This window comes from Mollisia scopiformis (assembly GCF_001500285.1).
Source record: "Mollisia scopiformis unplaced genomic scaffold LY89scaffold_20, whole genome shotgun sequence".
Classification (NCBI taxonomy): Eukaryota; Fungi; Ascomycota; class Leotiomycetes; order Helotiales; family Mollisiaceae; genus Mollisia; species Mollisia scopiformis.
In genome coordinates, this window is record NW_017263600.1 from 408,954 (window position 1) to 423,637 (window position 14,684).

Sequence of the window (14,684 nt, forward strand, 5' to 3'; positions counted from 1 at the left end):
TTTTGAGGCTGAAGGCGCAGCTGGTGCCAAGATGATTGAAGTGCATATTGGCGCAATATTGGACGCCACTTCAAAAAGAAAGTCCCCGCATACGGATGAGATTGAAACTAGCAACCAATTTCAACTCAAGCGGCTCTCATGATTGTTCATGTTATTTGCTAATAGTGTTTGCAATGGCTGTATAGAAAGGCAGAGTTTATTAAAGTGCATTACAAGTCAGCATGGCTAAGAGTTGTGACTTGAGATGGTGGGGTTGGGAGTGAGACATGGCACCCCGCGTTTGGAACCGAACCAATCAAATCGAATGTGTGACGGCCAGCAGGACATGGGCGCAGCACGAACATGTCTTGCAAACTAGACCCCTTTAAGGCTTGTGTGGAAGACCGATATAGAACAGAGCCCCAGCCTCGGAACCTTGACTGTAATGTCGCAAAATCTCTGGAATCACGGAAATGAGTATTTGGTGAGCTCTTGGAGCTCCTTCTTTTCATTTGGCTCTCACAGCCAAATACAAAGATGGAGTTAAGAAGACGACGCAAGGTACTCGTTGTATTGTTGAGCTTTTGGCAAAGCCTCGCCGGTGCCGCTAATACGACTTCGGAAGTGGCTAACCTGGGGATAGCAGCTGTACGTTTATCATTCTACCTGGACTGCAGAGCGGACCGTGCTGACCAAGAACTAGCAAGCATGTTTAGCAACAGGTTTCTGGGATTGTTCCTGTATCATGCTGGACTTTCAGTGTATGATCTCAAATATTGGATCTAATTGCGATGGCACTGACTTGCTGTAGGTGGATGTGAATGCAGCAGATTCTCTTCAGATGTCAGAGCGTGCATTGTGAACTCCTGCTCTCCGGTGCAACAGAATCAAGCACTTAATCTTTTTTCCTCAACATGCGCAACCGCGACTATTATTACAACATCAATCAGTACAAAGCTATCGAGCACAAGCTCCGTTAGCTCCAAAACAACCAGTTCCATCTCGCAGATGACTACTACCAGTAAAGGAACTATACTCTCGAGTTCGAACTCAAAAGCATCAGCCTCCCAAACGATCACCCAGAGCAAAGCTACTGCGAGCATTGCAAGTAACACCAATACAAGCCCTACCAGCATGGGTAGCGGAACGACAGGACTTAGTGTCAAGACATACAGACTGAGCAGTACTTCAACAGGGACAAGCGAAAATGGAGGCGTATTCCCTATACTTATCTCTAGCAGCGACACTGGTCCTACAACAGCCGGAACACAAAGTACCTGGGGTCCATATAGAGGGAATACGAGTGCAATGGGGACAGCGACAGCATGTTGGCAAGTGAGTGCAAGTGGGACAGCTCGGACAACTTGTGCGATACAAGCGAACCCTTTCCAGGCCTCAGCTGGAAGCCTGGAGCCAGGACGTGTACTTGTGCCTATGATCTGGGGTATTGGTGTATTTGTATTTTTGAATCTTAATTGAGAGTTTGAATATTCATTGAAGGCAGAGTCATACTACTGTCCCTGAGAGTAAGTAGCCACATAAAGTCGACTTATTGGGGGACAGCAATCACTATGTTCAAGTGATTGGAGACGTCTGCCCAACAAACACTACTAGAACTGCTGCATATGCTGCCGAGGTCCCCATCAACGCATCATTGGTAGACTTGCCAAACCATCCTAGAGACACAGCAAATCGCACAACGAGAGCGACCGTGACACTCAGTCTCACTTTCTGAGAAATGATGAAGGATACAACAATCATGGGCACCAGGAGGAAGAGTCCGGCAAGAAGAGAGACAAGCACGCGGGCAAGATTGTCAACGAACGGTGGCGTATCAAAATCAGCTGTTCCACATATTCTATTAGCAAGGATTCATTGTGGCAGAAAATGCTTGAGACGGACGTACTTCTCCAGCTTGAAAATGTTTGGGCACGTTCAGGCACAGCTCCCGGATCCAATTGTCCGCGCTTTTCGTTCCAAGCATCTTCATTCACGTACCGCAGTGGTAAGTAGTTCATAAGCATCCGTCGAATACAGTCTACTGAGCCGCCGGTTTCGAGTTTGAGCGTAGGGCTCAGATCAAACATTTTCTCTTCGGATTCGAGGTAGTTTTCGTCACAGAAATGGAAAGCGAGATCTGATCTCGCAATTCTACAGCTAGTATTGGATGCCTCACGCCATGTTTGCATCTCTTTAAATGCTTTGAGGGATTCATCTGAACAGCTGGTTAATCTTCTAAAACGACATGGCAATCTGGGGAAAAGTACTTACGGTACTGTTTGAGTAAAAGTTGCAGCCCATCTGGCACATCGGTCGATGGAGGTCCGGTGGTGGATGTGATGAGGGGTGGCTTGTGTATTGAACTGTCTAGTGGAGCCGCAGGAGTAATTGAGTTGATAGCTGCACCCCCCTCCAGCGTAGCAGTAATTGGGCTGGTGGTTGATCCTAATGGAGCCCCCGAGTTCTTGTCGTGGTTCCGCCACGCCCGCATTTCCTTCATTGCTCTAGACTTCATGTCTAGTCCTTGGAATACCCTCATACTATCTGGCTTCATGGAGAGTATCTTATGCTGCAACATGTAAAGGTTCCACATACTCAATTCTTCGACCTTGATGAAACGGCGGAATTGTGGGGCTCGCTTGACCCTCGCCGCGAGATCTGCTGCGATATCTTTCACATCTCGTGGTGGAAGTTTGTTTCGCTCCTCTTTTAGGTCTCTTATGTCTTGGAAACTGAGATTATCTCTGCGGGCAAGTCTGTCTGATACAGAGTGCATCGGACTCGGTACTGGGCCCAAATCCCTTAGTGTAGGTGGATTCATGTATGGGATATCGATACTGCGAAGAACAGATGATCAAGTACTCAAATAACTAAAAGGCAAAGCGCAGCTTTTATGTAAACTTTCAACGCAAGCAAACGCATGTCATTTGAATGGACGGTAATTGGAAAAGCTTCTTATGATACGATTTGAGACCATATTATCTAAATTAGCCGACAGCCCGACGCCTTGTCTCTTCTTAGATTACGAGTATGAGATGAGGAGATAGACTTGAAATCGCCTTCATTGCAGACCTAGCCCAAACTTTCTTCTGTGCAATGCATACATGCAAATTTCGCGGTATAGCGCCCAATCATTGGGGCCAATTTTCATCTGCCTCTGCTATGAGTATGATTATTATGTGCGCTTCGTGAGAGCCATCAGGTGATATCAAGTAGAGGAATTTTAGCAATCTTAGTACTTTCTGGAAAATCTAATACCCTTTTAAACTGGAATATTTCCGGAGATTCGTCAGTGAGTTAGATATGCATATTACAGCTCTGAGGACTGAGACGAGATAAGGGCAACCCTTGCATGTAGATGATGTACAGAATGAGAGCCCATGAGGACTCATGCTCTCGCTTACCCAAATACCTCACTAAATCTCGCTTACTTTAATCTTAGTGAGGTATGCGAGAAAGGGGCTTCCCGTAATCCGCGCACTCCGGAGGCAATAATTCACGTTTGTAAAGGTCGAAGATTCCGAATACAATTCATTAATTGCTATCAAAACCATCTAACACTTATTCAACGCCAGTGCTGTAAGTAATAACAGCAAGATCTCTGAAGCTAGGCCGGCGAAGACAAACACAGAGGCCAACCTTGAGACAAATCCTTAGGATATATCCAATATCTTATCAAAGCTTTTTTGATCTCTTTTCCCCCTCTCTGCTTGCTGTGCTACCAACGTCCGAGTTCTTCCTTTTCTTCGCTGTTAATGCCTGCTCAGTCGACCCAGATGCCTGTTCGCGTGATTCAGATGGCTGTTCGTTCGACCCCAGTGACTGTTCACTCGATGCTGATGGTTGCTCCCTGGATTGCATCCGCTTCTCAGCCCACTTCCTATTGGCTTCTCGTGTAACACAAACAACACAGAAACGTCTCCCGGTATAGAAGTCGATCGAATGAGCTAGTTCGCGACCTCGCATCAACTGCGCGGCACCAGATCGAGCTTCGATCCGCAAGCCCAGCTCTCGCAGAAGAAGATCTCCACCCTCGTGATCCCCCACAGCCACAAGGCCAGCGAATCCATTCGACCAATCGTTCTGGTCTTTGTGGTCGGTGGTGAGAAGATTTATAAGGATAGCTCTCATTGTAAAGATTCCTCCTTCGCGTCGAGTTTCAAAAAGGTTGGTTCCTGTCTCCATTTCATACCTCTCGGCAAGTTCCCTAGCAACATTCTCGTACTCGGTGCAAAGTTCGGGTGCCACAGTGCTGAGGAGCAATTTGAGAATCTCGGTACATGCGCCAAGTGCACCGTACCTCAAAGTCTCTTGCTGCTTGACGATGTGGGGGTACCTTTCGATATTACGCTTCGAATCTGCTTTTAGGGTAGGCCCTTTTACATCCCCATGAGTGTCCCCTGTCATGTTTCCACAGCCAATATGAAATGGCCCTGACTTGGCCATGCGTAGTATGTTGGCTGAATTCCGGAAGTCTAGCTCCGGTCGTTTCAGAAGCCATTCTGACCAGTGAATGCCGTGTCTGGTTGAATCAGGAAATGGCACAGCATGGAGTGTGGAGTAGATCTCAAAGGCTTTGACGACTTGGTCCTCGAGTTGTTTCTGCAAGAGTTTCTGAAAGGAGTCTGACAATTGTAAGAAGATTACCTCGTTGTTTTTATCGAGGACCATAACAATGTCAGTGTGGGCAATGCGATCAAACAAGTTATGATCTACTCCCCACTTGTCCCGCATTGCTTGGTGGTAGGGGCTGGACTCTTTCCTCTGGTGAACATCGTTCAAAACTTCCAGCATTTCCTTCAAGGCAGGATCGTGCTCTTCGTCCAGCTTCTTCATGACAATCTCTTCGAGCCCGGGGTTCAGCTCCAGCTGCTGCTGTGAGAAATTCCGAGCTGCTCTCCAAGAGTCCTGCGCTCTAGCACCCACCTATTTACACACAGAAGATTAGCAATCAGGACTATACTTCTGTAACCAGAAGCAACAATAAATAACATTAAGCTGATTAACTCACCTCGCCGCCTAGACACAGTAATATATGCGCTGTAACGTAGTTCTCGATTTTCAAGTCGGCTTGTTGCTTGCCGTTTGTACCACGGTCGATATCCTTCTCCAGCTTCTTGCCTCGCATGACTTGCTTGTAATTCTTCTCCCCAACCTCGGCGTCCTCAAATTTGACGCGCGCAATAGTTCGCCCGTGTAAAATAAACTTCTCTATCGATCGCTTATCTCCGTATTCATATTTGAGACTCAAAGAATTGACATCTGTGATGTCACTCGCAGATTTGCTTTTAATGTCCTGTAAATCTGCCACCAGCTGGCGTATGTCCGCATCGTCCATGTTGATGTGAGTTTGATCTTCTATCGAGTCCAGGACAAGAGCCTCATCCAGGGGGAATCTGACACCACTCTTGGGCTCCTTCTTTGCACCAGGCTCATGATCCTCTGGCAATGTCCACCGGCTCTCATCGTAGATACGATCTAATGCTAAGGTGCAGGGTTTGTATGGCACCGTCAGATCTTCTCTATATTCCTCGACAGTCGCTGATGGATTTTTGGCATCGGATTTGATTCTCTTATCTTTGGTGAACGCATGCGCATTTCGCGCGTGTTCCACACCTTTTCGATCATTCTCTCGCGTTCTTGAGGGGACTTCGCGACATGCCTGGTAAACAGGAAGCTCGGAAGCTGCATCATAATTTTGATCCATTGTGAAGGCACAACTCAACTCGTGATATGTAGGATAGCTACTGGCAAGAGGTTGATGGCGAGAAGAAGGAGATTCTTGGTATAGAAAAGGAAGAGGTGTAAGTTATCTGCAGTGAGGTTGTTTGCAACGTCGTTGCTCGCAACAGGATTTTCGGCGAAGAGGAATATGGTTCGACAAGGAGGAAGAGGACGTGGAGGAATAAATTGTCTGTGAGGGGGTTGTTCGCAAGACTGTTGCTCAGAGCAAGATTATTGACAAATCGGAATATGGACTCGACAGGGGGCAGAGGACACGACGGAGCAGATAGTGGCCGTTACCCGCAACAAGATCTTCGGCAAAGAGGAATATGATTCGACAAGGAGGAAGAGGACGCGAAAGAGTCGATTATCTGCAGCGAGGTTGTTTGCAAAGCCGTTGCTCACAACAAGATTTTTGGCGAAGAGGAATATGAATCGACGAGGAGGAGTAGAGAATCTGTGAGGAGGTTGTATGGGTTGCTGCTGTGTCTCGATAGCCTGTATTCCGCAACATCGCATAGTACTCTAGGGGATCGTGTTGTCAGCTCAATTTATTAGAAGCCAAAGAAAGGGTTTGGATTACCAAACACTTGGATCTTGTGGGAGACGTAAGCTTCGGTCGCTCCAAAAGATGCAGCTGTGAGTTTGTCGTTGGAAACTTGTGTCCCTGTTGTCAGCTCAATGGATTAGAAGCCAAGAAGAATTTTTTGATTACCTTAAAGATCGTCGGGTAGGTGCGAGCTCTGGCCGCTCGCAACGATACAGCCGTGAATTTGTCGTCGAAGAGGGAGGAACAGGGGAGAGGAGAGGAGAGGCAGCTGATAAAAGTAAGAGTGAGAAGGTTCCCAATTCCTTGATTTCTAGCTATGTGGAGGACCAGGTATTCGTAGAACAACGGCTGAAGAGGTGACAAACGGAGCGCTTTTCGCCAGGAGCGTTGTTGTAGAGAGAGTATTCGACTAGGCTATGATTATCCTTTAGAGAAGTGTGCCCTAGTGGTGAGGAGTCTCGCAGGAGAAGGAGTGTGTGCGGTAGCGTATCCAGCGTGATTCTGTCGCTGAGAAGTGACTTCGTGTAGGAATTCGTTGCCGTACAGGTGTGGGGGTGGTCTCGTTGCAGAGAAATGGTGTCGTAGTCCCGGGGGGTATTCTATTCTCGAGCAGGCGTGTCGTCGTTTATGGAAGGGTCTAGTCTTGTTGTTCAAATGGTCGTGACAAGATACTCTAAGAGGGGCTTGAGGTGACACTTCCACAATCTACAAGTGGATTAGCCTTCTTGAGACCAGTAACAACCGCACTTCAACATATCTTAGTGGCCCGCCATGTGCAATCCCCTTCATTTCTTGATGCGAGTATAGTTCGCGGCATGCTAAGTCTGCTCAGCAAAGTCCAGTTTAATTCCCAGCCTAGTTTGAAAACAAGATATGCTATAGTAAGAGTAAATATTGAAGAGGCTGTGAGACCAAGTTTACGATGTCTGGTCAATAAGGGAATCTGCTAACATGAAACTCCGTTTCGTCTGAAATAGAGACATGGAGTCATAAAATATTTATAACAATTTATTTCCCGTTTACTCAATGATGTTTCAGTAACAACCAAGCCAGAGGGTTCAGAGGAAGTGCTTAAGTACGTTGGTATCAGTTTGCGTTCCTTTTTGGACAGATGGCTTCCCCTACCTTCATTGCTTGGCAACAGTTTGTGATGAATAGCAAATATGTGACCTTACCATGAGATGCAAAGTGTTTGACCAAATCCATATCAAGAACAATCCGGCATGATAGCAATCAAAGCGGAGCAAGAGCTACAGACATCATCATGAATTGCGCTTGATGCCAAGGAAGGCCACATTATAGCTTTGCCAAGAGCTCAGGTGCTAGTAGCAGGAGTCTCTACTCAGCAGACCTCCATTATAGATCCGTAATACTGTCTGGATAGTTGTCGTCTGCTGGATTGCTCTGCAACGTGAAATCTGGGCCTTTACACCCCATTTAACCCCCACGGGGTCTTCAACGACTTCACAGCGAGTATAAAGCTTCACTTCGATCAATTCGCTTATGGGTAGGAAGAGAAAACCTTCACAGTCCAAATCTAAGAGAGTTCCTTTTTTTTGGCTTGAAATTATCAATGTATTAGTGCCTCCCTAAGTACTGAATCTTGCAGACTGTGAACTATCGAATGGTAACTGTATGATTCCCCTTCTTACTCTCAATAGACACATCTATACAGACTCCTATGATCTTGTACTGACCGACAGGACTTGTTCTGCATATCAACAAATTCCCAGATCCTCCAGTCTCGACGTATCCATAATTCCTCATCAAGTCCGTAATGCTGTGTGTGAGCTCCTCCCGCACCAACGCTCTGCCCCTCGGTCATGGTAACTTGGGAACTACACCTTTGTGAAGTTTAGTGCTTCTGCAACCGCTGGCATATGACTTGTAGGCATCGATATCGCCTCCAAATGCAGCCAGATTGAAGGCTCTGCCAACATCGTCGACTTGTACCAAGCCCAGACCATCCCTCATTACAATCCTGTCGTCTTCTAGGGCCATGGCTTCACGGTTTCCCAGAGAGCCTCCTTCAACCGCGGTAATGGCTTCAAAAATGAAGATGGAAATACCTGTGATACTCAGCTTACCCCTCCAAAAGGATGAGGGAGAATAGCCCACTTTTGCACGCGCTATTATCCGCAGCTTGCAGAGGCAAGGTAAATCTTAAAGGGAGATCGTCCAAGAGACCCAAGTGCCTAAAAGGATTGTACGCCGCATTCTTAAGTAGGAACATAGCTGTAGAGAACGCAAAAAGAAACTCCCGAAACTTTACTTAATATTTATTAAAACAATACATTAATGTATTCGCACTATATTAAAAGACTAGTCTTTTCGCAGGATGAACTTTTCGAGCTTTAAGGCTTTATTACGGCTCGCTTCCTCTATTCGAATTATACGTCGAAAATTAGCCCGCGTAGGCTACCGTTGCTGCATTATATGCCTTCAACTTTATATATCAAAAATACAAACTAAAAAAAAGTTACGCTTTGCGCGGGATTATAGATGGTGGAGTATATTAGATTATGTAGTATATAGGAATAATAGTAAGTAAAAGGGTGATTAGAGGAGGGTTATTTAATATAATGAAGTTATATTCAAGATTAGGAAGAATGGTAGGATTTGGGTGACTAGGAGGGTAAATAAGAGGAGGTGCCTTAATTGCATCCGGTTAGTTTATAGGTTAGGAAGGATTACGGTTATAATTTGGGGGGTATTAGGCTAGGATTATAAATTACTATTAGTTTTTATGGAAAAGCTTCCAGAACGCAAGGGCATATACTCTAAAGCGTACTTTTAGTAAGTTTTTGAACTTATAGTCTTTTTTCTATTTAAAACCCTAGGGCCGAAATATATTTTTATAGAAGATAGCGCAAAAGTGTATAAAAAGAGTGCTCAGTTACTAAGATTTTAGTATAGAATCTGCGGGTTTAAGTAGCCTTTTTTTTCATTTGATTTAAATTTTATTGAGAAAGTTTGGCGATAAATAAAAAAAGAATTGAAAAAATTGCTTTATATACCAAAAAGTAAAAAAGATTTAAAAAAGGAGCTGCAAAAGTTATGGGATCGAGTAGATTCACGTGATTTCAGGCCGTACATAGAGCGTTTGATTTGCAAGATTGAGGATGTAATTGTTGTGCGAGGTTTAACTACTATTCATTAATCTACAATCATAATATTAGAGAATGCCATAAGAAGTTGCAGTTATAATAATAGATATAAAACTAGGTGAGATCTTGAGGTTCTCGCTTAAGTGGGCCGCGCGCAGTGGCCTCAGCTCTTACCAATACGGCTGGAGCTTACGGAGAAGTCTTCCCCTATACTCAACGACGTCGTGGCCGGGATCAATGAGGCTCCCCAGGATTATCGCACATTGCACAAGTATCCTGCCTGTTTCGTCCCCAGATACGCTTCTGGGTTGGTCGTAGGTGGGTATTGGCTCACTGCTGAAAAGACCAGTTTTCACAGTCTTTCCGCAGTTGCAGCCTTTGAAGGTAAATTGAAAGCCCCTATTCTCCTTGCTGATTTGGATCTTCATGTACTTGCGTGGGGCTCCATTCAAGCCTGTCGTTGCTACTGCTTTAGCCAGGCCTTTTTGATTCAGTCGTCCTAAATTAACTACCGCTGCGAAGATATCCGTGGATAGAAGCTTGCTATTCTTTGCGGCAACTGGTATCCAGTCGTACACTCCTCTCTCTTCGCTGCTTATGGCGAGCTTAGTCCAAGCATGCCCAGTCTTGATGGATAGCTGCTTGAAAAAAGCGAAGGAGATCTTTTCGATGTCGTCTCCACTCAAGTCTCTCTCAACCTCCTCCGGCGTGAACAAGCCGCTGAAAATGCCGAGAAGACCTCTGAAGATGTCAACCTTTTGTCCACATTTTCGTGGGGTGATTGAAATGGCTGAGAATATGTTGCTGACTCCTTTGCGATTCTCGTACCACCAGCTAGGACCACCAGCTATGATATCAGTTCGGGCGCTGATAAGTCCTTTGACTTGCTCTATGGACAGATCAGCAATCCTTCCAATTGTGGTCTTGAGAGCAGAGATGTAATGGGACTAGCTGTGATCTCATCCCCCCGCAACAGAACAGGCACTTCAGCGCTGACCAGTTCAGATGTTACGCTAGAGAATAAAAAAACAAAAAGAAAAGACGAAACAAGAAGCAAGGGTATAACTGGATGTACTTTGCAAGATATCCAGAGCGAGACAGTCTTCATCTATTATATTTAAGATTGCATTGACTGATGCCGTTTTCAACACTCTGGAAGTCTCAATCCCTAGAAGACACCGAGTCAACAAATAATCCAAAACGATTTTCTCACCCAGAAAGGCGCTGCTTCGCACGAGACCAGTAAGAATAAGATTTTGGAACAACCCACAGCCCTGTAGCTTCCATGTTTTATCATTGGAGTCTGTCGCCAGATCCATCCAAGTCTCGAGATCACCTAAGGGATAAATAGCCAGTGTCTTGCTGTGTACCCCATACATGGTGATATTCTTCCCAAGAAGCATCTCCTGGAATGTCCACACTCTGGTGAAATAGTCATTCTCGAACAGCGACCTGACACGGCTGATGCACGTCGAGTAGCAATTCAACACGCCCATATCGATAGCAGCAGATCGTACTATTGAGGCGTCAATACGAAAGTTCCAGTTCTCGTTCGCCCACATGGTCAGTCGGTTTGTCATGTTCTCAGTCAGCTTGGCTTCTGTCGCAAGGGCTGCACCGCCCATGTGAGAGAGTATGTGGTCGATGAAATGTAGATTGTCGACTATCTCCTGCGGAGCCCAAACCTCATCCACTGTAGGCAAGTCAGTATGGGGCTGTTCAGATCTTCAACAGACGAAGGCTTGTTAGCGGAGAAGAAAGAAACATGTCGTCAAATAGTTCTGGGATAACTTGTCTCTCAAGATATATGGGAGGTATAGGAAAGACTTGACGTACTATCCATGAGTATGTAGCACTTCCGCGCACTTTTATAGTACTGGTACATCTTCGGTATCTCAACTGCCTTCTCCTTCTCATCATCCTGGTTGATGCAAATGCAGTCGGCCCATAGGTACTGCACATTCGCCTTGATCATCAACCTCTTGATGTCTTCTAACTTCTTTTCTTGAATAGGCACATTCCAGTTCACTCCATCTATTCCGCAGTTGTATGGTGGCACCGTCTTTCCCCATGTGTAGGTGATTATGTCAAAGTGATCGACTTTGTGAACAGGATCGTTGGTGTTGAAGACTGTTATCCGTGTGGCTGATCAGCCTTGCAGGAAGGTGGACTGCCATGGCAACTTCTGTGGTGGGAGAGTTGGACCTGCATAAGTAAATAATTTGAACACTGACAGGTGGATAATTCTTACTATGATAAATAGAAGCAGTTTCTTTGGATCAGTTGGAGCTGAAAAAACTGTACTATTTGTTCACGAGCAACAGTAGTACTCTTCAAGAGGCACAGCAAGGCTACAGCAGAGAAGAAGGGGAAGTGCCAAAGAATAATAACGTCGTGCATCTCCTTACGAAGCGATCAGACTATGGGTGCCAACAGGAGCCACACTGCAACGCCACGGTGCATGGGGGTCACCCTGGGGTCATGACATTCTTGCTAGACGATAGGTCCCTGACATATGCAGAGTTTCGGACGAGGAAATTTGCTAATTGCGAATGTAACCCTCTCGGATGTTCACAATATTGATGACCACAGAGTTCGGGCGGTGGATCGTAACCTACCCTGTGGGTTCCGCCTCAGCGCGTGTTTCTATAAAAGAAATGTTGCAGCGAGATTCTGATGGGAGTTTGGATACTGTAAAGAATGGTATATAAGAAGACATTGTCCTAGAGTTTCCCAGACAATTTAAGTGTATATTTCGAGATTCAGAGTTCCTCTCGGTCTTAGGCCACTCCATGATTTAATTTTTGATATTATGGCTAAGAATTAATGCACTTATGTTGATTTCGCCTATTCCTGTACAATATCACCTGTATCCCAAATTGTACCCTACCTGAATCTTGACTCATCCAGTCTCCTTTTCTTTCCGAGCCTGAGGTTGGTAACTCCGCCTGCTGAACAATTGAGGCTTCCAAAATGGTTTATGTAATAACATCAGTGAATCAAGGCTGCAGCTCTGGGTGAGCATCTCAAAGATATTGGAAATTTATTCCACCAATGCCAAATAGATAATCGAATTGGAAAAAATAAATGTTATAGATGCCGAAAAACTAAATTTGGAATGTTGCTTTCACTCTCAGACTCGAGGTTGGAACAAGTTCGCATCCCAATAGTCAACAAATGTATACTGAATAATAGCCAGGCATCCTATCACTCTCCAAACCCGAAGCAACATCTTGTCAGCCAATTGAACACTCCTCCTCAGCACCGTGCTGCAGCACTGGCAAGACATTCCGAACAACCAACACACAAAATCAAATGAAAATGGATATATCATTTGGTGATTATTCTTCATAGTTTATGTTCGCCGTGCTTGCATATTCCTAATGTCTTCCCGGTCCCTTAAGTGTGGGAAAAAGTGCAAGTCATTTCGTTCTCTAATAGTCATCAGGCTTGAGGATCATGATATTGGGAGTAATACTAGTAGGAAGGAAATGTTGAAGCCTTGCACGGGTTGGGAAGGAACTCGCAGAGACAGAATAACAGAATTACCTGGAAATGACGAAAGTTACGATCGATTAGTGATTAATAACATGTCGCGTCCAGCCTGGAAAGAGTGTGGCCTTCTTCGCGTTTGATTTTTGCACCGAACATCAACTTTCAACGCATGGTCACAATACTTCATGAAGGCCAAAACCCCACGTCAGACAGCGAGGTTCTCGCCATACGCTATATCCTCCCAACCATTATATCAACTCTCCTCTCAGCTCAGTCCTGAGCACCAAGACGAAGAGTATACTGCTCCCACTGGCAATGCGACTCCGGATTCGTCCCAAAGTCTCTCGGATTCGTATCAATTCGACTTCAGCAAGCACAAGGGAAGACTGTAGACGAGTGCGGCCAAATATACATAGACTGGCTTATGAAGAACGATATTCCGTCAAGCCGTCCAACTTTGAAGGCTGCTCTGGCGGCGCGAGCTTCTTCCCAGCCAACACCATCAAAATCAGGATTGGCCCGTGCTATCTTAACCCCTCTTTCCTTGTCCAACCTTCAGTCTTCTGGACCTCTCGACAAATATGAACTACCTTCCCGACCTAGAGAGCATGTCCTCCCGTTCGGAAAATTCAAAGGCACGAAACTGAAAGATGTTGACGGGACGTATCTTCAATGGGTTGCAGAGCAAATTTGTGAAGGGGCAATGACCCTTGGCCCCACGCTCACAAATGCCTTGACATCGATGGGCTACACTACATCCTATAACTCAGACCTCGCACCGCTTAAGGCTGATTATCCATATCCTGACTTGAGAACAGCACCAACTGTCTTTCGAGAGGGTGGTGAGTCGAGTTGGTGTGCTTGAATCACTGAAAAGGACACGAAGACATATTTTGGTCAAGAATAACTATCGAGGAAGCGATCGTGGAGGCAGAAGTTGGTAAAGAAGTCAGACAAACAGCAGACAAGCACAAATTGAAGTTCGATGTACCAACTCGGATCGGACTTTGTGTTCTTTTTCGTCGAGCTTACAGGTAAACTCATTCCCATCAATGTCTCATGAGCATCTACTTACAGGATGACAGGGCGCTTTTCCGGGACGGAATTGTCTCATTTCATCCATAATTGAGAGATCAGTATGCCATATTTGTACAGTATTCAAGTCGATAGTTCATGTAGTAAAAGAATCGATTTTCCCTGAAATTCTCTGCCATGAAATTATATCAAGTGATTGACTCTATCAAGAGAGCCCAAGTCTCTCTCCATGGCAAAGTGAGGATTTGTGGATCGTTGATGAGAGCTGATAGGAGTGATATCATTTAGAGTGGCACAGTTGCTGCTTGATGTGGAAAGGCTCATCAGACTTTGGAATGTACCGTAGAGTCATAGCCATTGACGATGGATTTGCTGACTTGTTTTATCACGATCAGGTTTGAAAAGGTTTGAGGAGCGGATACTTGAAGGCGGGACGGCAGGACCCAATTCACACCTGAACGATACTTCGTACGCATTAAGATCTTACAGCCAATTATCCAAAGCCTCACCAGAGGTCCACCTATGAATGTACACCGAAAATTTAGCGGTGAGTGGTTTGTGTAACGTGGGCGCCGCGCACAGACAGAGCCAAAACAGCCACATCGAATGAGAAGTTACAGATAAGAATATGGTCCAACCAGAACCCAGAAACAAGTTCTGATCACAAAACAAGAACGCGAAGGTGTCGCGATATCAGGTGCGTGATATATGGGGCTTGCATTGATCAGCCGATGTTAATTAGTAAGTTTTGCAGCGCCATCTCACTGGTCGATTGAGCTTTTGTGTTATCACTT

General features: G+C 45.4%; 5 protein-coding genes across 5 annotated transcripts; 2 read left to right on the forward strand and 3 right to left on the reverse strand.

Annotated features, from left to right (window-relative positions):
- The first annotated feature begins 428 nt into the window (after positions 1-428).
- On the forward strand, positions 429-1,479 carry LY89DRAFT_785388 (uncharacterized protein). Its single transcript, XM_018222891.1, has 3 exons — positions 429-627; positions 683-740; positions 791-1,479. The coding sequence occupies exons 1-3, from the start codon at positions 517-519 to the stop codon at positions 1,456-1,458; spliced, it is 837 nt and encodes a 278-aa protein (XP_018067166.1). The 5' UTR covers positions 429-516; the 3' UTR covers positions 1,459-1,479.
- Positions 1,480-1,554: 75 nt separating this feature from the next.
- Positions 1,555-2,800, reverse strand: LY89DRAFT_721671 (uncharacterized protein; the record flags this gene model as incomplete). The annotated part of the gene is made up of 3 exons (XM_018218663.1): positions 1,555-1,823; positions 1,886-2,194; positions 2,251-2,800. The coding sequence occupies 3 exons, from the start codon at positions 2,798-2,800 to the stop codon at positions 1,555-1,557; spliced, it is 1,128 nt and encodes a 375-aa protein (XP_018067167.1).
- An 854-nt stretch (positions 2,801-3,654) lies between these two features.
- LY89DRAFT_755905 (uncharacterized protein) lies at positions 3,655-5,686 on the reverse strand (the record flags this gene model as incomplete). The annotated part of the gene is made up of 2 exons (XM_018221358.1): positions 3,655-4,905; positions 4,991-5,686. 2 exons carry the CDS (start codon positions 5,684-5,686, stop codon positions 3,655-3,657), a joined length of 1,947 nt encoding a protein of 648 aa, XP_018067168.1.
- Positions 5,687-7,870: 2,184 nt separating this feature from the next.
- LY89DRAFT_699440 (uncharacterized protein) lies at positions 7,871-11,760 on the reverse strand (the record flags this gene model as incomplete). The annotated part of the gene is made up of 7 exons (XM_018217056.1): positions 7,871-8,061; positions 8,098-8,415; positions 9,554-10,249; positions 10,436-10,528; positions 10,631-11,053; positions 11,197-11,490; positions 11,691-11,760. 7 exons carry the CDS (start codon positions 11,758-11,760, stop codon positions 7,871-7,873), a joined length of 2,085 nt encoding a protein of 694 aa, XP_018067169.1.
- A 1,280-nt stretch (positions 11,761-13,040) lies between these two features.
- LY89DRAFT_672938 (uncharacterized protein) lies at positions 13,041-13,980 on the forward strand (the record flags this gene model as incomplete). The annotated part of the gene is made up of 4 exons (XM_018213317.1): positions 13,041-13,243; positions 13,303-13,697; positions 13,733-13,889; positions 13,941-13,980. 4 exons carry the CDS (start codon positions 13,041-13,043, stop codon positions 13,978-13,980), a joined length of 795 nt encoding a protein of 264 aa, XP_018067170.1.
- Between the last annotated feature and the right edge of the window lie 704 nt (positions 13,981-14,684).